This window comes from Peromyscus maniculatus, chromosome 13 (assembly GCF_049852395.1).
Source record: "Peromyscus maniculatus bairdii isolate BWxNUB_F1_BW_parent chromosome 13, HU_Pman_BW_mat_3.1, whole genome shotgun sequence".
NCBI classification, from domain to species: domain Eukaryota; kingdom Metazoa; phylum Chordata; class Mammalia; order Rodentia; family Cricetidae; genus Peromyscus; species Peromyscus maniculatus.
The window spans coordinates 55,235,666-55,258,976 of NC_134864.1; the positions used below are offsets into that span (position 1 = coordinate 55,235,666).

Below are 23,311 nucleotides of genomic sequence, written 5' to 3' on the forward strand. Positions count from 1 at the left end.
AGCTCATGAGCAGACCTTGCGGCTTATCAGCCTCCATAATCTTGTGAGACAATTGTTGAAATGTCTACACATGTATGGATATTGCATGTTTTATATGTGCACATAAACACATGCACATTCTAATTCCTAGTAACCCTACAGTAGGACCTCTGACAACCCCTTCCACCTCTGGCCGATTATACACACAGGACCTTCCCAGATTCTGAGATGCTAAGGCACGAAGTGCGATAACCTACAACGCCCACTATGGCAGCTGTTCTCAGTGCTCCCACAGTCCTGTCCTCCCCCTCCTCTACCGGCCCACTCTAATCTCGCTCCCCTCCACTTTCCATCTCGGCAGGTCTTGGTAGCCCTACGGATAAGAGCAGCCCTAACATTCACTCTTGAGGCAGGGGTATAGCCCACAAACATAAACAGGATCGCTTCAAACTGCCTGCCTATTTAGTCTTAGACAATCATTTTAGAATAACTCCCAATACAATACAGTCATGTAGATTAAGAAAACCAACTGACACAGACCCCCACTGACTACAACTTAAACTACAAAACATTTTTGAGAGTGTGCTAGTTTGGATGACAAACATGCCCTATGGGCTCATGTATCGGAACACTCAGCTGGTGGTGGAGAAGCTGTGTGGGGAGGCTATGGAACTTTTAGAACTCTGAGCCTCGCTGGAGGAAGTAAGTTACTGGGGTGTTTTCAGAGTTTACACTCTTGCCCCATAGTTGACCCTCTCTTCCTGTGTGTGGAGCTGAAATGTGATCTTAGCTCTCTGCTCCTGCTGCCCTTCTTTCCTCGTCAGGGACAACTAACTAGCCCTCCCTCCTCAGCTCTCCTTAATCACTGTTGACCATGGTGTTTCATCACAGTAACAAAAGTGACTAGTGCACCCTTCTTCTGCTAAGGAGGCAATACCATTAACAACCGCATGGTCTTATAGGTTTGCTCCACTACAGAAAAAATCTTATCAAAGGCCGGAATGCCATGCATCTCTAACATCTACTCTTTAGATGCCTACAGTTTATTAGGTTATGTAACATGTTTGAAAAGAGACCTTCTCTTAGCAAACCAAATTAGAATCTGTATTCTAGCTTTGTTAAGTCACACAAAATAAAGATATGTTCAATTTAATAAATCTTTATTGAGCTCCCACAGGGTGCATGAATTAAGGATCTATAACTTACACAGGTAGAAAAGTGTTACTTTAGCCCCTCCCTTTTAAAATGCAAATTGCATCTTCTCTTTATATTTCAAGTGAATTATTTAAGGTGAGCAAGGCTCAGTTTGATGTTACCATATGTAAAAGGGATAGTACAAACATTTTCCCTTCTCCAAAAAAAGGACTTTGTACCAGAATAAACCAGTCTGTTCATCTAACAATAGCTGATCAAAAAGGCTAGAAACTATGAAAGAAAAGATGTTCTTGGAAGCACTGTCCTCGGAGGAAGGGCTCATTCCCAGAGGACAGCAAGATGTAGAAGAAAACTAATTGGCTCAAAAATTACACTGAGATCCAGAAAATACCAGTCACAGCTTAGAGAGAGAAAAGGAAAACAAACAAACAAACAAACAAAAACCAGATGACACTAACTGTAGCTGGATTCTAATTCTGATGTGGAAGTCGGGAAAGGACTCTGATCTGAGCAGAGGGGATGAATCCATGCCCCATGAGCAGAGTGGTTTTAACTGATCAAGTCTCCAGTGCACCAACTGTATTTTCAAGTCTAGACCTGGCATTTGTACCTAACAACACAGAAGAAAAGTAGCAAGGAGAAGCTGTCAAGTATAGAGGACATGAAATGATTTGGCAACCCTAGAATTCCCAGTCTGGGTCTTTGTCGTCAGGAAACTCGCACTCCAGCTCACTCCACGGTGACGCTGGCGGCAGTGCCAGCGATGGCCTGTTATAAGCAGGTGGCAGCAGAGACAGGATGGAATCCTGGCTTTCTTCTTTCATCTGTTAAAGAAACTTAAAATAGTAATGCAGGCACACAGAGTCAACACAAATTTTAGTACCAATAAATAACTTTTAAGAAATTATAAAACTTCAAAATTATTTTTGGGTCTTTTTCCTATAAATGCCTCCAATTCTGATAATCAGAAGACAGAACGACTTAAAAGTTAAATAAACTACTTTTAATTGGAATTATTCTGCCCTGTCATTAATTCCAGGTAAGTCAAGACACCAGTTTTAAGTTAATGAAAAAACAGAGTGTATAACATGATATACTGCTTTTACTCATCTGATTTTGAAGACTAAAGATCTTTCAGATATTCTATTAGTGCCGTCAGATGGGTCAGTGGGCAAAGGTGCTAAAGGCGTTTGAACTCACTACACCTGAAGACCTGAGTCCATCCCTGGGGTTCACACAGTAGAAGGAGAGAATGACTTCTGCACGTTGTCCTCTGACCCCCATGTGCATGAACGTAACACCCAAGTACGCACACACAATCAAAGATGTCGAAAATTAAACTGCTAAAAATGTTTCCTTGCTTTCATGCTATCTTGTAAGAAAGTTATTAGTAAAACTTGATGAAGTCAACAAAATAATGGTTTTAAAAAAATAGTAATTTCAAATATTTAAGATAATGGACATAGACCAGCTCACCTGCTTGAAGAATACATGGGACAATAAACTGCTTGCTGATGGCCTGAAATTTTTGAAAAAGTTATTAGAAAATAAAACCTAATATTAGAATGTAGATATTTTTTAGGTATATAATTACATTAGAAATGAGGTTTATTAAGTTCCATTTGCTTTTGGGATACCATCTTACAAGGACTCCAATTTGCAGTAAGGCTCGTTAAGGAAGGGAATGGCTCAGTTGCCTTTAGCCTACTGGCTATGGGTGAGATAGGACCTCTGTTGGTCTTTTCTGTGCCGAACACACAGATTGCAAGCCCAGCGCCACTTTGAGATCTTTGGCAGCAGTTAACTCTGCAGCTCACACACGATTGAGCCTGTATGATAATGAGTATTCAGAGACAGGTAATACCTGGGGGGGCGCTCACCAACCTAAGACAGAGCGCCTGTGTGGCCTGGGCAGACGTCTCCATGACGGGTAAGGTGACCTGCTGACGTCCCATGCAACCTAAGTCAGAAGCTCATTTTTTAGTAAAAGGGGAACCTGTAGCCCTCCCCCCCCCTTTTAGGTAACTGTTGCCTTGCTTGCTGACCTTGACCTTGATATCCTCCCTATGCTAATTCCCTGCCAGTTCCACCCTCCTGAATGTGTTTAAGGGAAGTTCCTTGTCTGTGTATCCTGCATAATGGGCGTTAACAGCTTAGATGCAAGATTGTAAAACATCGGTAGGGAACTTCTGCCCTCTGGGGTTCTCCCATTGTGCTGTAAGCCTGTATTTAAGACTTCCTTCCTCCTTCAATAAACAGCATTGGCATTAAAAAAAAGAAAAAAGAAATGAGGTTTAGAACTATAAAACTCAACACTAAAAAGGACACAGATTAGAAGTAATTCTTAGCAACAGCCTCGACTGATGGGAAGAGATAATTCTGGAAAGTCTCTTAAATTAGTCCATACTCAACTTTTACTGTACACATACTATTTACTAGGAACTATGCCAGGAAGAAGGTTCTGAAAACAGTAAGATTCCTTATCTTCTTTCTACATTGCTAAAGCTAGCATCCCAGTCTTTGAAATCCTATTTATATCAGTACACTAGAAGGACACCATTTAGACTGCTTAGAGGTGTCTACACGTGCCCTAACATGGACACTAAGAACAAGTGACTTGAAGGCAGCAGCTGCCTGGGTACCGTGTGGCCACGAATGAAGGCCACCTCCTGTGACCTGGAACCCCGTGTTCTTCATCCTTGCTTATCACTGACTTGTTCTTAGCACTGATAGTCTCTAGCTGAAGTTTTTGATCAAAAGATGTAAATTTCATGGGAAGGGTAATATCACAAAACTACTAGAAGATATAAAGCATATACGTTTTGTGCTATTTAGAGGTGACCAGTGTTACCTTTTCTCAGGATCTTGCTGCAAACACAGCTGCACCAGGCTTAAGAAGGCAGGAGAGAATGTTTTTGTGGATGGTGTGTGGAGCCGGTCACTATTGACTGTGTGAGTTCCAGTCGAGACAAGCACGCTCTCTCCAATCCCGGAGTCTACTCCTGACTGGGAATTTCTCATTCTAGAGTCTGACTGTGGAAAAATACTGATATCCAGTGGGCTATATGGAGGACCTTTCAGTTTCTGTAATAGCATCTGGGGAAAAAAAAACATTTTTAAGTGCTTTATAGGTAAAACATTTAGACAAAAATGATAGTAAGTCTCTCGAGTCTACAACAAACGTGTTCAGTGGAAGTTATCCAGACTTAAGAAAGCTATCCCAGTGAGGATCAGGGAGTTCAGAAGCATTACCTGAGTCCTGTGCATGTCCTGGAAAGGGACCTGCCCACTGGCTAATTCACATGCTGTGATCCCAACACTGTAAATATCTGACTTCACATTATATCCATGTAAATCCTGTAAACACAATTTGAAGGCCTTAGTACGAATAACCAAGAGTGGCAAACAGATGTCTTCTTGATAAAGGATGGTGAGCAATGGAAAAAGAAGCCCCACAGCACAAAATCAAGATCTACCTAATAAAAGCTCTCACAATTAAAATTTCTAACACAATTTTGAGAAGAGAAAAGGTCTTGTGGCAGCCATTCACCAAAAAACAAGGACACAACTGTCCTATAGTCAAACTCAAAGACATTTGAGACGCACAGACAACCCAATGCAAGAGCCACACCTGACCTGTCTCAGTAGTTCTGGACTCAGCCACGGCTGCACTGATGTGCTGAACTGTGGGAAATCAAACACAGCCCTATGCCTCTGTCCGTGCTTAACCAAACTATGCAGATGGGACAGGCCAGAGAGGGTCACCAGGCCATCACCAGAAATGAGGATGTGGCTGGCTTTAAAACTCCTAGAACAAAAAGAAACAATCCTAAGTACTAGGAATCTGGCCAATGAAGAGTGAATAAAAGTCTGGTGAGAACACATCTCTATATTCCCTTGGGAAGTAAATATCCTTTATAAAACAGCAGTGTACAACACGTACTTAAAATACATGCCATTTCCAAGGAGTCAAGGAACTCCTTAGGTACTTAATGCAGTACCAGAACATGGGGGTATCACAAAGTTACATGTTTGGAATTGGTAGAATTTTTTAAGAAATGAAATGGAATTATTAACTTTGCTATATTTTAGGTTGCCCTGAAGCATACCATTATTATACCAGGTTAAATGCAATACACCAGAAGCCTCTGTGGGATAACAGCACTTATAAAGATATGTCCGATTAAAGTTCCTTCAACTGTCCTATAAATCATGCAAGAGCCTTGCTTTTCCATCTAAAACACCAACTTAGACACTAACAGGGTGCTGCAGCCCATAATCTGGTAAGGTGAAGCAAATCTCAATTTGAGTAGTCAGGTAGGCATCCTTGGCCAGATGCTGCTGAAAAACAAGCGGGACAGGCCAGAGGTTAAGGAGACGGAAACAGGAGCACAAGGCTACTCAAAGTTCTCTGCAAAGGAAAACAAGAGCTCAGAAGAGCACGGAGAGCCGGTATGTGGGCTGTGCTCTGCAGGACTGCCCACTCAGCTCAAGGGAAGGGCTGTTATAACTCACCTAAGACAAAAACCGGACATTAGCTGGAAAACCGGAAAAGAAGCTCATCTTCCCCAAAAGAACAAAATCCCAGCTGATAATGTGGGCATGTGAGTTTTCGGGGCTCCCACTCAGACAAGCACTCTGCAAGTGCCTCACCAGCACACACACTGTAGTGTGAACAGTTCTGGTGAACAGACGTGAATGGCAGGCACCAGTGTCATCCACTGGTCCTCCTTCAGTTTTCATTTATAAATTTCTTATCCTCCTTTTCTAACACTTGACTGCCCCTTACTAACGTCAGTCTCCCTGATGACTGCTTTCCAAGCTCTTTCGTTTGTGTGCAGTGTGAGTAAGCACATACCTATGGATACAGCCATTCTGGTGCAGGTAGTTCAACCCTCGGACCGCTCCAAAGAGGATGCTTCTGATTAAAGTCTCACTCATCCCATCGGGAAAGTAGGTCCTCAGGAGCTGACTTGCAGAGCCTGAAAGAAAGCCCTGACATTCAGATGAACACTTGAACTGTTTGAAATATTCCTTTCAGTCATAAGGAGACAAACACATCCGTTACCTTTTGAGTCTAGCCATTTTCCCATTGCAGATACAATTTTCCTTCATGAGTTACCACCACCACCACCATGCAGTGCTGGGCTTAGATCTAGGACCTCACAAGCTAGGTGAGCATACTATGCATTTTTTAATTTTAAGGTAGAATCTCATTAAGTTGCTGAGGTTGGCCTTGAACTTATTCTGTAGCTCAGGCAGACCTTGACTTGTGATCCTCCTGTCTCAGTCCCTCAGTAGCTTATAGTTACATGCCACCAGACCTGTCTTGAAATCTTTAATCCTAACCCTTAATCCCACTCCCCCTTGCTTCCTCCCTGCTTTTATTTGGAGGAGGGGCTGGGAATATAGCTCAGAGGTACAGCATTTGCCTACCCTGCTCAAGGCACTGGGTTTCAACCAATGATACTCTCTCACACACGCCCCATGTGTGTGAGCATGTGCACGTGCACACACATACACACACACAAGCTTTAGTAACTTTTTAAAAGTAAGAGAATATTCTTCAGTTTGCTGAATAAAAAAAAATGTGCATTGTATATGTCATTTTAAATCCAGAAGTAAGCCGGGCGGTGGTGGCGCACGCCTTTAATCCCAGCACTTGGGAGGCAGAGCCAGGCGGAACTCACAGAGATCTCTGTGAGTTCGAGGCCAGCCTGGGCTACCAAGTGAGCTCCAGGAAAGGCGCAAAGCTATGCAGAGAAACCCTGTCTCGAAAAACCAAAAAAAAAAAAAAAAAAGATAAATCCAGAAGTAATTCACACGAGCTATTCTAAAGACCAAGCTCTAGAATCCATTCACTTATTTATTCAGCACACACATTGAACAGTGTGTTATCTAAGCACCTAGGGATATCACGATAGAACACATAAGTGACTACCTCCTTCAAGAAGCCCAAGTGAGAGAGCTGGGCACACGTGACGTTGACAGTACAGTGATGTCAGTTCACAGACAGGGAAGCAGAGGCAAAGACAGTGTGCTTATGTGGGGTGTTATTTCTGCTCATAAACAACAGCTCTCTGTACCGAGAGAGCAAAGAATACTGAGAGGAGGGACCGTGTGTGCCAAGACACAGAACTCGGAGAGAATTAGTGGTGGTTTAATGGATCACATAAAACATAAAGCAGAAATAGATTATGAAATCTAGCCTTGGCCACTAAATTATAAGTGGAAAGTAGTGAATGACAGATACAAGACAACACGCGTTTTTACAATGACAGCATCCAGGTTAAGCAAGCAGTTGTTTGACTTAAAACCATTTCTTACCGTAGGCCATAAATGGAGAAATGACCCAAAGCCAGCTGCCCACAGTGAAAACTGTCCAGTAAGTTGTGATATTGGGGTGTTGGAAAAAGTGAGACAGGATCACGGCTCTCTAGGATAAACGTACAAGAGAAAAGACATTTCAAAGTCACCCTTTTCTCACAATAGCAGTGGTTGTGGCTAATACTCAAGGGACCGTGTTGGCTTTTGCTTCTAAATTTCATGGCTGCTCCAGAAAACACATGACACTTATTTGTGTTTTGTAAGTACTTTTACAATGTAGAAAGCCTCTCCAGAAGCATGCCATGAAAGAGGACTGTGAACTGAGTCTGCCTCCAAAGGGAATTCATCTAAAGACGCAACTTTCTGCTGTAGAAATGTTTACAAACACATAAAAATGTGCAGGGATGCCACTGCTCACACTACATCACGGAGAACCACTGTAAAACATTCTAGCATAGTTTCTCCCAGCCTTTTTGTCTACTGTATGTATGTATGTATGTGAGTATGTATGTGTGTGTATGTATGTATCTATCTATCTATCTGCACATACAAATGCTTTCACACTTATCATTTATTTACTTTATCCGGATCAATCGATCTCTCTATCTATCTATCTATCTATCTATCTATCTATCTATCTATCTATCATCAATCATCTATCTATCTGTCTGTCTGTCTGTCTGTCTACCTATCTATCTGCACATACAAATGCTTTCACACTTATCATTTATTTACTTTATCCGGAGAAGGCCTGCACACGGCCCAGCACACAGCTGGAGGCCAGAGGCCAGTCTGCAGGAGCGAGTCTTCTCTTTGCATCCTGTGGGCTCCAAGCACCAAACTCAAGTCAGGAGGCTTGGAATCATCACCCTCACTTGCTAAGCTATCTCCTGACCCCCACATAAATATTTTAGAAATTGAGATGACAGCAAAATAAAAAATTCCCCCCTTTGTAAAAAACAACAACAACAAAAAACCCCAAAAAACTAGAAAATAATTTTATACTCCTGCAATGTGATCCTATTAAAATGTATCAATTCTGAGGTTAATTTTGCTTAAATGATAGAAAATAAACTCATATGTTTTCTGTCTGTCTGTCTGTCTGTCTCTCTTACTATTTGTCATTAGACTATTAGACTGGCTGAGGGTGTGGTCAGTCTCCAGCATAGCACTGAAACTTGCCAATCACTTGAAGGAATTCATAGTATTTATCGAAGTTGACTATATTTGATCTGTCAGATAATGCATCTCACTATATTTGATCTATCAGGTAATGCATCTTGCTTCCATGTATTCTTTCCAATCTGGTAACTGCATGATTTTATTAAATCCACTTTCTCTGAGGGAACTATCAGTTACAGATGCAGCCTTCTCACATTGACACTACGGCCAACACGCCCTTCCTTTACACCATACCTGCAAAGCTTCCAGACGCTCTTCAGTGCAGTTTTCCAGGTTTGTGATTTTGATAGTTACCAGTGTTCCTGTAGGAGTGTGCCGTGCAAGGTGAACAGAGGTCAGGTTGTCAAACCCTCTTCCTGAAATCAGACATGAAACCCACAGTAACAATCAAAGCAGAAAAGAATCGATTCTGTGTACTTTAGCAAAATTTAAAATCCCTGCTCTTCAAAAACCACTAAGCAAATGAAAAGGCTCAAACAGCCTAGAACTTAAACACTTGACTCACCAACATGTCAACCCAGGCCATTCCCAGCTACCACCCTGTGAGGGTAGGCCTCACTGCTGCTAGGGAAGACAGGGTCCTCCACCTCTAGGCGATGCGGCCTGGCTCTCAGCAAGAGAAAGGCCACTACCACCCAGTGAGGGTCAGCCCCACTGCTGCCTGGGAAGGTGCAACCCTCCACCTCTGCGCAACGTGGCCGGGCTGTCGGGAGTGTTCCACGGTACAGCACAGGTCTCGATCCCTATGGCTCAAATTGCCTACTAATATTATGATCCAGATATGACCCTTACTTCAGTACCTTGTGTGCCCTCCTTGATTTTTAATGTTATTTTTATTAATTCTTTGAGGATTTCATGAGTGTGTCTTGGCCATATTTAGCCCCCAACTCCTCCTATGTCCGCTCTCAAAAAGACATTCAACATTCTTTTCTTTCTGCCACCCTTGTCTTCTGGTCCACTCAACTTGAGCTCCCTCCCGGACTTCCTAGTCATCCACCTTAGGAAGCTTCTTGGGAGTAACTAAAGAGTTATGTAGCTTGTTGGGCAGGTTTTGCACAAAGGGTCACAAGCCATGCATCTGCAAGTCTCATGCTTTCCTTCTACTGAGTTGGAGCTGCTCAGACTCAACGTCTTGAAGAAGGCGATGAAGCAGGCATTAGAAAGCACTCTACGAGCTTTGATGAAGATCCTTCCACCCCCAGCACAGACACACAGCACAGGTCAGCACATCATGAGACCTGACAAACCCGAATGAAGGTCTGTGTGTCAGACTGGACGTAGTTACTATGTTTAGACTCCAGCCATCTGCTCTGTGTTCACTTTTATTTATCAATGCCTTTCTTTTATCAATATTAAAATTTTACTTGGGAACTGAAATGTTCTTAGCAGGAAGCTGTGTGTGTGTATGTGTGTGTGTGTGTGTGTGTGTGTAAATAAATATATATTTTTAAATGAATATATGAAATATATTAGACATATATACATAAATACATTTTATAAAATACAAAAATATATAAAAATATAAAGAAAATGATAAGCCACTGACTGAAAATATTAACAATGTTTATATCTGATAAGATTTTCATTCAGAAAATATAAGGAACTCATAATTCTCTAAGACAGCAAGCAATTCAGTAAAAAAACAGTACTAGGCATGTGAAAAGATGCTTAAGCTAGAGAAAGGTACATTAAGATCACACCACACCACTGCATACCTATAGTGATTGCTAAAGTTATGACTTGATGGACAGATTGTCATGTAGGCAAATAGCGGAATGTTATTCAGCAATCTCCAGCCTCTCCTTACAGTCCCTGGCAACTACCGATCCACCTGTTGTTTATCACAGAGAGGGCACCAAGAAGATGGAGCCTTCGTGCTTAGCTTCTTTCACTTAGCACAAGGCTTCTGAGAGTCACCTGTTGCTCAGTAAAAATGTATCCTATGGCAATATCACAGGTACTTGATGCATTCATGGGTGGGGATATTTGAGTTACTTTGTTCCTGGTGACTATAAATAGTTTCCCCAACTATTCCTACACAGGTCCTTAAGAAGGCACATCTTCCTCTCTTTTTGACAAATATCTGCATATGAGGTTGCCAGGTCACGTGGTACATACAGGTTTGAACTTCTGAGTTGCCAAATTGTTTCCTAATGTGGCTGAACTATTTTTGTATTTTTAGATACAATGCATGAGAGCTGTAACTGCTTGGCTCATTCACTTCTCAAAGCCTCTACGGTATCAGTCCATAAACTGATTAATCCTTTTATGACATATTCAAAGCTCCACCTGATCACAGGGAACCAACCCTTTGTCAACAGAACTTACTCAGCAGGGCCCATGTCTGTGGCAGGCATACCCAAGCATACACATGCGATGCATTGCCAAGGCTGATTCTAGTCCAGGCTTTGACTCTGGTTACTCAACCTCTTTTGGTTTATCCTAAGCCTTTTCTTCTGGCCAACAATTCTGTGAGTTAGCAATATTGTTTTTTTGTTTGTTTGTTTGTTTTGTTTTGTTTTTTAAAAAAGGGCCCTGGACCCTTTAAGAAGTCGGCCCCTTTCTGCCATTATTCTTGACTCCCAGAGGTGGCCTGATGCTCTGTCTTCCCTGCTCTGCTACTGGGTGATGACCTAAAATTAGTTCATTCATTCCTTTCCATCCACTACATTAGGGAATAATTGTTACACTAAAAGACAGAAGTAACCGTAAGTCAGTATTCGAGCTTGGGGTAGACATCATCCTCTAATGGACAGGCTCCTTTAACAGAGCTGCACTCCACTGCCCTCTAGTGTCTGAAAAAGCGCTGTTCTATGTGGCCATCTACAAGAGATGGACCTCAAGCCATACAGCTTTTTCACATCCTCACACCTAGCACAGTTTTTAGTGATTAATAAATGCTCCTGAATGTTCAGAGTAAACGCTTCACACACATAATGCTATAAATAAGAACTGATTTCGTTCTGTACTTAAATAAGAATGATTTGTATAACTGAAAATTTGGATAAAAATATAAATTATATAAAATTATAAAACATAAATATATATAAATTATATTAAATATAAATTAGCAAGTAATTTGAGTTAAGTATCATGACTGAAAAGACTTATATGACCTGGTTTAAACTTCTACCCTGTACAAATTAAACCCATAAAACTAGAAACTTCCTAAAAAATGTACAAATAAGTACTTAGATTATCTAATGTCCTCTTTTTTCTAAATAACTTCAGTAGAGAAGTAAACTAGACAGAAGTCTTGAAATGTGAGATTATTTTTAGACAGACATAAAATGCACTGGACTCATCTAGCAGACCCTGTTCAAATCCAGTTTGACGCTGTAGGTGACACGAGAGAAAGACACGCTCATAACATCATCTTGGTGCCCTCAGCTCATTCCAGTGTGAAGAGGCAGTGATGTGAAGTGCAGGATCGTTACCTATTTCCACTTGCAGTTCATAGTGAGAAACATTAGTGGAACATATCACTTCCTTGGCTCTAGCAGATGGAGGTGACCAGGAAATGGCTGGCTCATCAACCTGCATTTTTTTCAAGACAAAAATAAAATAGGATAAACACCATTAGTTCCCCAATTTGGTCCCTCTATCCCAATAGACAATACTGATAGTCATCAGGAAGGTTCTGGAAGGTGGTTGAAGAGGTTGGTTTAAAATCTAGAAGGAATTTACCACTTGCTAACTGATGTCAAAGAGATTTCAGCCTGAAGAGGGAGAAAGAAATACTTTCCATCTCAATTTCCAATAAAACTTCTTGATGGGTCAAAGAACGGATGACAACTGTTAAGTGTTCAAGGGAGGAATTCCAAGAACCTGTGAGGAATATCCCAGGCTTGTGTTCTTGCTTCAGTCTGAGGTCTATGCTCTGTGTTAACAGTCAAGAACAACTTCAGTCTATTAAGATAGCTGAAGAAGTCTTTCCTAGGATGAAATGAAGGAAGAGGAAGGTCAAAAGGAAACATAAGCCTAAGGAGACCGGAGCCCAGGTCTCCTGCCCCAAGGGGCCCACAGCAGTGAGGTCTCATAGGTGCTGTGGGGTCAGAGTCAAGTTTGCATCTAAATATAGAGTCAGTCAAATATCACACACAAAGCAGAAAGAGGAAGCCTAACCCGCTGGCATAAAATGACAGCCACAAGGATCTCCTCAAGGACACCAGGACTCCAAAGGACACCTAGAAGCCTTTACAGGAACTAGCAGGTGGCAAGAATCTTGTTACTGCCTCCGATGAGGCAAGAGGGGAAACAACATTACTATGTGTTAGGAATCGTGCTAACTCCTTTTCCAACTCTTTAATCAGGAGAAACAGGCAGGGTTTGAAGCCAATAGATGGAGTTATACAGACAGTGGCAGGTATATTTCCTAAACTCGAGAGCAGACTGCTAGCACTTTATGGTTAAACATCAATAAAGGTGGATGGTATGCAAGAGGAATCAAAGAGTGGAAGAGAAATTCTAGCACACAAGTGAAAATAAGCCCAATGTGGGTGTGGGATGACACCATAAGTTCCTAACGTTTCTTCAGAACAGGAAGCACTCAGATATAAGTGTATAAAGAGAACACACAAGAAAAGGAAGATTGTACAACAGTCTCTAAAATTTAAAGTGCTATCAATCTGTAAGGCCAGAGACACAAAACACCCAGGTTTATTTTCATAACTTAAAAAATGGCATGGGGCAGAGACAGCTCAGTGGTTAAGAGCACTGGCTGCTGCCGGACGGTGGTGGCGCACGCCTTTAATCCCAGCACTTGGGAGGCAGAGCCAGGCGGATCTCTGTGAGTTCGAGGCCAGCCTGGTCTACCAAGTGAGTCCCAGGAAAGGCGCAAAGCTACACAGAGAAACCCTGTCTCGAAAAAAAAAAAAAAAAAAAAAAAGAGCACTGGTTGCTCTTCTAGAGGACCCAAGTTCGATTCCCAGCTCACACACACGGCAGCTCACAACTGTCTGTGACTCCAGCTCCAGGGGATCCAATGCTCTCTTCTGGCCTCTGAAGGCACTTCACCCATGTTGTACACAGACATACATGGCAGGCTAAACCCCCATACACATAAAATAAATTTTCTAGAAAAAAGAAAAATGACATTACATTACCGCATGATAGGCTGAGATCAGCTAACCAGCCTGCTTCTAATTCCCTCCATTTGGTGTATGAGGGGAATAGTCTTCTTAAAGCAAGACAGAGTATAGATGTTACAAGCAAACATTCCAAGCGGAGAGTCTTTCTGTTTGCTAGTTTTTTGTTTTTGTTTGAGGCAGGGTCTATACTGTAGCCCAAACTGACCTTGAACTTACACTTTTCCTGCCCAGTCTCTGTATTGCTGGACTGTAATCTCTGAGTTCAGGCTGAACGGCCAAAGCCCTCAAGAGCAGCTGTACTTCCAGCCCCTGCCCAGCTTTCTCTTGCTCTGCTTTTACTTCCTTGCTTTTCTTTCTTTTCTTTTTTTTTTTTTTAAGGAAAGGTCTCACTTCCTAGCCCAGACTGGCCTTGAACCCGTGGCGATCCTCCTGTCCCATCTTACAAGTGTTAGGAGTATAAACATGAGCCACCAAAAGTAGAACACTGCAAAGCAGCAAGTTTGATGCTTCTGCCTCGAAGAGGCTGAGATCAAATTAACAGGTGAAATATGAACCCTGAAGAAAAAGTCATGGAGATCACAAGAAAACAGCAGCATGGGGCTTATGGAGACCGAATCATCTCAAACTGACCTCACTTCTCCTAGTGGCATAATGACCAGAGAACTGAGAAGTGAAATCATGGCAGGCTCCCTGTCCTAGCTCATCTGTTGCTGTGATAAAACATAAAAGCAAATTTGGGAAGAGAGGGTTACTTGGCCTTACAGTTCCAAAGAGATAGTCCACCAGGGCAGCAGAAACAGGACCTCAGCTCACACACTGCATTGGAGGTCAGGAAGCAGAAGCAGAGCAGGAAGTGAGACCAGGCCATAAGACCTCAAGGCCACGCCCAGCGACGTATTTCGTCCTCAAGGCTCTACCTCCTAAGGTCTCAAACAGTACTACCAGTTGAGGACCAAGTGTTCAAACACGTGAGCTTACGGGATACTTCACATTCAAACCACAACCATCTTTATATCCCAATAGGTTCTTTAATGGCTTCCTGAAGATGCTTAATTTAAGAAGAAAAATCTGAGCTGGGAGGTGGTGCACGCCTTTAACCCCAGCATTTGGGAGGCAGAGGCAGGCAGATCTCTGTGAGTTGGAGGCCAGCCTGGTTTACAGAGTGAGTTCCAGAACAGCCAGGGCTACACAGAAAAACCCTATCTTGAAAACCCAAGACAAACAAAACATAACAAAAAAAGAAGAAAAACCTAGTAGATCTCTCTAAAAAACTTAACAAGAAAATGTGAGAGCCCAGGGCTGGAGAGATGGCTCAGAGGTTAAGAGCACTGACTGCTGGCAGTTCTTCCAGAGGTCCTGAGTTCAATTCCCAGCAACCACATGGTGGCTCACAACCATCTATAACGCCTTCCGGTGCCCCCTTCTGGTGTGCAAGCACACATGCAGGCAGAACACTGTATACATAATAAATAAATAAATCTTAAAAAAAAAAAAAAAGAAAATGTGAGAGCCAAATTTATATTTTAAGTTTTTATTACTATGCCTAAGAAATCCATGAAACAAAAACATCTCCGATCTGCAAGCCTCTTGCTCAAGGGCTGACAGTTCCTGAAATGCTGGAGGCTATTGTTATGGAAGCTAACAAGCCACATGCTTTCACTCCCCTAAACAAGTTTGTTTGACCCATCTGCACCGAATGTGTTTGATCACATGTGGGTGGGAGGTTCATGGGCAGGAAGTTCATCAGGATGTATGCTTGCCCCTGACTGGACCTGATGGAAAATACTTAAGTCGCTGCAAACCTTGATTCAGGACCGTTTCCCAGGAACCTAGGAATGGATCTGGCCAAAGCCCATCCACCTGATTAGTATTTAATTAAAGCTTGCTTCAATTTGGCTTTAAACTGTGGTAGTGGTCTTCTTCTCAATCGGTGGGATTAAAAATGACTGTTCACCGGTTTGGTTTTTAAACCTTGTAGTGAAGTCTGTTCATCTCAGGGTCAGAAACTGGATTTAGTCAGCAAACCTAAGGTATATAGTCTTATTAGCCAAGCTGTTTAAACAAATGTATCTTTAGCATCATTAGGCTTAAGTGAGGTGTCATGGAAAACAAAGTCATAATTAGAGGTTTTATAGTTTGTAATGGGAGACAAATGCCAGATGTCCAAGTCCTTGGATTTGCATCTTTTTAATCCAACATTTTATCTGGGCTGACAAAAAGCTACGAGTCGTCAACAGAAGACAACGGACAGTGTTCTTAAGCAGTGACTCAGGGAGGCCCTGGAAGCCTTTTCCAATCACTAGGTGCCAGTTTTCAGCAGGGCTCAACTCACAATACAGAACTTCTCCAGTTTGTCTCCACATGAGACTTCAGATCACACCTCTGCTTACTTCAAGAGTTTTGTCTAACTTAAAATATAAAAGGGCTCCAACCCAGAGGTTAGAGGGACACCAGCATGGAAATTTCCAGAGTTTCAGGTCTCAGTAACAGCATGAGACAAGTCAACCCGAAGGCCAGCAAGGCTTGGATACCACCTCCTACTACACACAAGGGCAGGGACCTTGAAGACAGAATGGTGACTAAAAATGGCAATGGTTAGTCAGTCCTGAGAAAAAGTAAAAGCAAAATTAACTGCAATTACCTTATGTTGTAACACATTTTCAAAGGAAGTTGCACTATATAGTAAAAATTACTGCATAAACTAAGGATTAAGTGGAGCAAAGATTTCAGAGACATATTACCCAGTTTGTCCCTTTAACTATTTCTACTGTGTCAGACACCGTTTAAAGACACCCAGATGAGTAGGACAAGCATGGCCCTGACATGGGGACCATGTTACGGTTGAGGAGACACAGGCCTCACTCTGTCAGACGATGCCGTCACCACTGTTCTGGGAAGTGCCTGAGACAGCTAACAGTACAGTGAAGTAAAGAGGTCTAGGAGAGACCGTTACAGATGTGCAGTTTGAACCAACTCTTACGGAGGAGGGGAAACGTCAGGGGAAGGCAGAAACAAGGGGATTTCAAGCAGAGAGAAGAGCAGGTACCCAGTAAGAAAGGAAACTCAAAACCTGGCCCTATACCACACCATCGAGAGTCTGTATCATGCTGAGAAACCTGGACTTTCTCCCGCTGGCTTCAAAGCGGCGTGAGCAGACGCCTTGGAACAGTACTGAGGGCTGGTGTAAGTACTGTGGGAGAGACTGCATGTGTACAGTCTACAGGCAATGACTATACCCAACAGGCCAGGTAGGAGATGAGATGGAGGAGTAGTGATCCTGCTCCTGGGGGGAGGGGGGAGGTAGCATGAGGAGAACCCCAAAGTTTGTAGCAGGAATGACTGAGAGTCAGGCTTTCATTAGCCAAAGTGAGAAGTACAGGGCTGGGAAGATATGCACGCAGATTAAAGTTTCACTCAAATCAGTAGAAACCCTGGGGAAAAAATCTAATGGGATGGCTTCTGTAGATAACCCCAGAGCCCAGGAAAGAGAATGTCTGATGATCACCCCGGTCCTCTTAAAACACCAGAGGCAGCTCTGGGAATCATGAGACCTCCGCAACCCAAACCCCAGGAAGAGATAATGCTGCTTGGAGAGCGGGATGAGAAGAGGTCAGTTAGAGACTCTCGGAGACCAGCATGAAGAGGATGGAGTGAACACCGAGTCACAGGATGAGGGCACTGAAGAAGGCACAGGAGGAGCGTTAGCTGTGTCCTACCGTCTTACCAGGTGTTGATGGACACTGCTCTCAGACTGTTTCTCGGGTCTGAGTGATTCAACTCGAGTTCGTGAAGCACAGAAACAATCCTGCAAGTCAGAGATGCATCAGGTTAGTGAAAAGCGTGGCACACACATGCACTGGCTTATGTACACCAAAAGACCTGGTATCGGGGCTGGAAGCCCAGATGGAGGCGCTCACAGGACGGGGCAGAGCACCCAGGTGCACAGAAGGCTGATGTCACTCTGATGCTTGTGCTTAATGCCAGCTCTGCTCCTTGTCTTCCTTCACTAGAGGTTACGAATCTATTTTTAACTGCTGGGCTTAACTTCTAAGTCTTCCAGAACCTCAGAAATTATTCTGCTGTATCCAATATTTTTATTTGTTCCTCAGACTGTTTTCTTGAATGTAGGAACCATGTTTTCCTACAGTAAACCATTTGTTTAATTATAAACACATTGAATATGTCTGTAACCAATTCTGTTTCTTAAGGTGACAAGTTGAACTCAAAGCAAATTAAGAGACTTGCTTCTATTATCAAAATGGACATTTTCCTGAATATCAACTCATGGTTACTATCAGCTGTTACCTATAATCAAACGCAATACTACATGTTGTCTATCCTATCAGCAATTAGTGGAATGATACTGATCAATTTAGGAAGAAACAAATCAAAAGGAAAGTATAAGCACATTATGTGAGACTTTTATAATACAAGATTTCAAGCACCTCATCCGCACTCACACCCACGAGCACTCACACCCACTCGCACTCACACCCACGAGCACTCACACCCACGAGCACTCACATCCAGGAGCACTCACATCCAGGAGCACTCACATCCAGGAGCACTCACAGCCACGAGCACTCACAGCCACGAGCACTCACAGCCACGAGCACTCACACCCACGAGCACTCACACCCACGAGCACTCACACCCACGAGCACTCACACCCACGAGCACTCACACCCACGAGCACTCACACCCACGAGCACTCACACCCACGAGCACTCACACCCACGAGCACTCACACCCACGAGCACTCACACCCACGAGCACTCACAGCCACGAGCACTCACAGCCACGAGCACTCACAGCCACGAGCACTCACAGCCACGAGCACTCACAGCCACGAGCACTCACAGCCACGAGCACTCACAGCCACGAGCACTCACACACAGCATCAAGGGAGTCTCAAAGCCCACCCACATCTACTCACACCAATTGCCAGTTCCTTCAAAGTAAACAAATCCTTTCTTTTAGAATATACCAAAGTTTCCCGACAATCAAACTAGTGTTTTTCGGCTAGGCCAACCTACTAATTATTTTACACTGAATTTAGCACTCTGAATCTCAGTGTCGTCATCACTCAGATAAAGGAACTAATGAAAAGGGCATCATACATCTTTTCTCACTTGCAAAGTGATGTAAAAGTGTCAGTCTTAGAATTCCTTTCGGACGGGGGTCAACCAGTGATGGCGGTGTGTGGTCAGGGTTTGGGCGGCTCTAGTTTCCACTTCCGCACTGGGGGTGGATGCTTTTGAGCTACCGGGGCAGATGAGCACTGCCATGTTAACATCTGTGGCCTTCACAAAAAGCATTTGCCGACCCTGCTTTAAACAGTGAAGCATTTCAATATCTGTTCCAGATACACACACTTAAAGCAAATGTGTTGTTCTTTATTTTCCATATAATGCAGCTACAGTCTCCTAACTACAGTCCTACCTCCCAGCCTGGCTGGTGGAGTAGGATGATGGCAGGCATCGAGTCTGAACCCTGGCTCTAATTTTTGGTAACCATGAGCAAACTCAAATGCTGCTGTCTGTCCTGCCAGGCTCCCACAGTTCTAAAGAGCAAGATGACTGTCTTAACATCAAAACCCTTTTTTCAAATACTGTATTGTATATGACAGAAAGAAAGTCCCCAAGCTACTTAACATAAAGCAGGTGTCATGTACCGAATATACAAACAAATATATTCCTCTGTAGCTCACAGGATACAATGATTCAATTTTTTTTTTTTTTTGTCTGATTAAGTCAAAGGTTTACTTGAAATGCCATCTTACCTGCCTTGGGACACATGGAAAGTTATAAAAGGGATGTTTTTGAAGTTTTAAAAGAAAATGCATAGCTTATTAGATAAAACTAGAATCTAAAAAAAATATGAGAAAAAATTGGTTTGGGACAAAGAATTGTAATAATGGGTATATTTAAAAAGAAAGTGTAGAAGAAACTCTTTTGAAAAAGACAAAACTCATTAGTTTACATCATCCTCAAGGCCACACATCACTCGGGTTAAAACATCTCAGAGTTTAAACCTGAATGACTTTTGTTCCAGATCTAACTAACTCCAATGGTGTAAAATTATAACAAAACTTACCAAAAGAGACATTGAATCGCTTTAGTTCACAGAAAGTGACAAAATCCCATCTATTTCAACGAAAATTTTTGCTTTATCTTCAAGGTGCAGATATATCCCACTATAAAAACAAAAGCAGAAGTGTTTAGGTTTACATAAACCCTTGGACTAGATGCTGTAACTTATCAGATATTTAGGCATCTGCTCATTGACACAGGACCACTGACGCCCCTGAGGCATTTTCAATAGCACTGTTCTGACATGCATGGCCTCCAAAGGGCAGAAAGAAAGCTACAGAGTTTCTTACCACCTCCGAAGCCTAAGACACCGCCTCTCTCCTATCTTCTCTGCCCTGAACAAATATGAAGGCATTACAGAGAAGTAATTTTGGACCCTCTTTATACAAGTGGTGCCACTTACAAATAAATCCTCAGAATCTGTAAGGATTCCATTTACAAGTAAACTAAGAATCTCCAAAGACTGCCGACTCATCACCTACTAACTTACTCGGGACCCAGGCGGCACAAATCCGAAGCAGGAGTCATAATGGGCTAAAATGAGTGAGTTTCTGTTGCCATGTGTTTAAAAAGAGGCTTCTTAGTTTTCATGCAAAAAAAAAAATGACATTTTCATAGGTCGAATTTCTTTACTTTGATTTTTAGTTCTCAACTGTATTCAACCAAGCATGTATTGACACAAAATAATGCATATTATTATGCAAACAACTCCTGTCCATTTTCATTAAGAAAGTCAGAATTTTAGCATGGTAACTTCTTCAGATTCAAGGAGCTACAAAACCACCCCCAAGATCTTCTTGGGTCTTCTCCAATAGTGCGGGCAATATTTGTAGTGGTTGCTCCCCTCTAAACAGCATCTCTTGAAACTGGGTTTCACTACTTCATTTTAGTCAAATCCCATATTTGATCAAGGCATCTACAGCTAACTAAGTAAAATGACAAAAGGAAGAGTTTATAGGCCATAAATGTTATAAAGCATCATCCAATTTCATTGCTGAGAGAAGAAGTGAATTCTCTCAGGGTCCCCACTACAGCCAAAGGTAGAGAAAGGGAAAGAAGAGCCTGAAAATTGAAGATTATTTCGTCACCAGCCAAGCATTACTGTCAATTTAAGGCAGGTGGGGGGTGGCAGGCGGGGGTGTGAAGAAAGCTGTTCCTGTGCAGCCCACCTCCAGGATGACCGAGATCAAATGAATCTATACATTTTATATAACACTCTGTATGTAAAACACAAGTGGAAGGCAGGCGGCAGCGCACGCCTTTAATCCCAGCACTCAGGAGGCAGAAGCAGGGGGATCTCTGTGAGTTCGAGGTCAGCCTGGTCTACAGAGTGAGTTCCAGGGCAGCCAGGGCTACACAGAAAAACCCTGTCTCGGAAAACCAAACAAATAAAAAATGCGTGCAACAAGGTAAGACAAAATGTTGAGGCTTATCCGGAAAGCAAGCTGGTGATGTCAGAATAGCTGAAAATATTCACAGCCTGTGACCCAGTAAAAGCTCGCTTTCATCAGTCTGTTCTGAGAAGATATGCAAATAATGAAAGAAACCGCACACAGGACGTTTGTATTCAGGCCACAGGCTTAGGCACTATGGACCAGACCGTAACCCCAGGGTGCCCTGTCCTCTAGCTGCTGACTTTACCTGAGGCAGAAAGATGCTGTGATTAACTTCATTTTAATAATAACCATGGTTACCATGATTCTCTACCTCCTTTTCACTTAGTATCAGCAAGTTGTTATTGAGTTTGTTGCTTTAAACAATGAAACAATTTGAGGGCAAAACATTTCAGGTCACAATCTTCTAGAACTGTTACTACCAAAAGGATTGTTTCTGTGGGGTGGTTTAATCTCACAAGTTTTCGCCTTGGAGATACCAGACCATGAACAGTTAATTTTACAAGACATTTTGAGATCAAGGCAGCATTTGTACCTGACAAAGGAACGCAGTGAAAGATTTGCGGTTAGTTTTCACTATTACCTATTACACTATGATTTTAAATGCTAAAAGCAAAAAAAAGCAACAAAAAAAGAAAAAAAAAAAGCTTGCTGAGGCTTTATGGAACATGTCTTTAATTCCAGCATTCAAGAGGCAGGGACAGAAGCAGGCGGATCCTTTTGAGTTCTAGGCCAGTCAGGGCTACCTACATAGTGAGACCTTGTCTTTAAAATTGTGTGTGTGTGTGTGTGTGTGTGTGTGTGTGTGTGTGTGTGTGCGCGCGCGCGCACCTGCACTCCTAAATGCATAGACAAGTACCTCGGTACAGCCCCTTGCAGAGGTACCTAAAAAGCTATTACAATGAAGCTTTATAAATAATCTAATTTATTCCATAACATAGACGTGAATATCCATAGCCTTTCATTTGAAAGGTTAACACTTTAAGTGGACCCCAAAGGGCCTACGTACTTACAGGAGTTGGGTTTTGAGCTATTTAATCTAGGCATTCAAAGGTCTACTGTTTCAGGAAATGTCAACAAAACAAAACAAACCCTGCGAATTCTCTTTGTTAAGCTTCAACATTACTGTAATTCTCAAGGTGATCTTGAGATCTCATAAAACCTTAACAGAGATCACAGCGATGCGCACAGCTCAGTAGAAATCTCCAAACTTAGTATCATGACTCATGGTTCCAACCAATATTTACGGAGTGCCAAACACTGTGGCATGTAGGCACTGTCACAAACCGTCATCAAGTTTGGAGGAAAGACATCTGACACAACAAAGCCACGCGAGGAAAACACAGCACCACATGCAGACACTGAAGACAAAACGACGCCTGGGCATTTAATTCTGGGAAAGGTCCGTCCCTTCGAAGTCTCCGAGCAGACAGCACCGGGGGGGCCAGAGGGTGTCCTCCGGGGCTTGGGAAGTCGCCAGGCCTGTGTGCACCACCAAAAGGTGAGAGAGCCAGGGGAGCGGGACCGCGGCGCCTGGTCTCCTGGCCCCTGGCACCCGCCGCTGGGCACTCGGGGCACCTCGGCCCCAGGGCTGGCACGCGCGGTGCGGGCTCGCGCGGGGACTCCGGCCACTGCTCGGGTGAGCCGCGGCGGCGGGACTGGCCTGGCAGGCTTCCGCTGTGCACACCTACCGGGCTGTGCTCCCCGTGCCCCCCAACCCGGGTCCGCGCACCATCCCCTCCTTGCCCGCCTGCCTCCCCTCATTACCCCGGCTGCGGCCAAGGCCGGCGGACTCCAGGCGGCGGGCGCGGAGGGGAGGCGACGCGTGCGAGCCCCGGGACCCGCCTCGAGGAGGGCCGAGGCAAGAGCACTAGGCCCGCTTCCAGCGCGGGCCTCAGGGCGCAGAAGTGCAGCGCGGCCGCGACAAGGCCCGTTGGCCTGGACCTCTGCCCTAGCCCGGGGCCACGGGCCGGGCCGGGATTCGCCCCACCCCGGCGGGGTCGGGGCCCGCCGCTCCGCCCCGCCGCGCCTCCAGCTTCCAGCTCGGTGGGGAGGTGGGGCCTTCGGGCTGTAGGCGGGACTGGAAGGAAAC

General features: G+C 43.5%; 1 protein-coding gene across 1 annotated transcript; it reads right to left on the reverse strand.

Moving 5' to 3' along the window:
- Positions 1-1,122: 1,122 nt before the first annotated feature.
- Stradb (STE20 related adaptor beta) lies at positions 1,123-23,246 on the reverse strand. The gene is made up of 12 exons (XM_006975041.4): positions 22,987-23,246; positions 19,830-19,929; positions 17,458-17,538; positions 12,081-12,180; positions 8,878-8,999; positions 7,462-7,570; positions 5,993-6,116; positions 4,771-4,942; positions 4,387-4,491; positions 3,986-4,230; positions 2,611-2,653; positions 1,123-1,958 (listed from the first exon to the last, which is right to left on the reverse strand). The coding sequence occupies exons 2-12, from the start codon at positions 19,839-19,841 to the stop codon at positions 1,815-1,817; spliced, it is 1,257 nt and encodes a 418-aa protein (XP_006975103.1). The 5' UTR covers positions 19,842-19,929; positions 22,987-23,246; the 3' UTR covers positions 1,123-1,814.
- Positions 23,247-23,311: the final 65 nt, after the last annotated feature.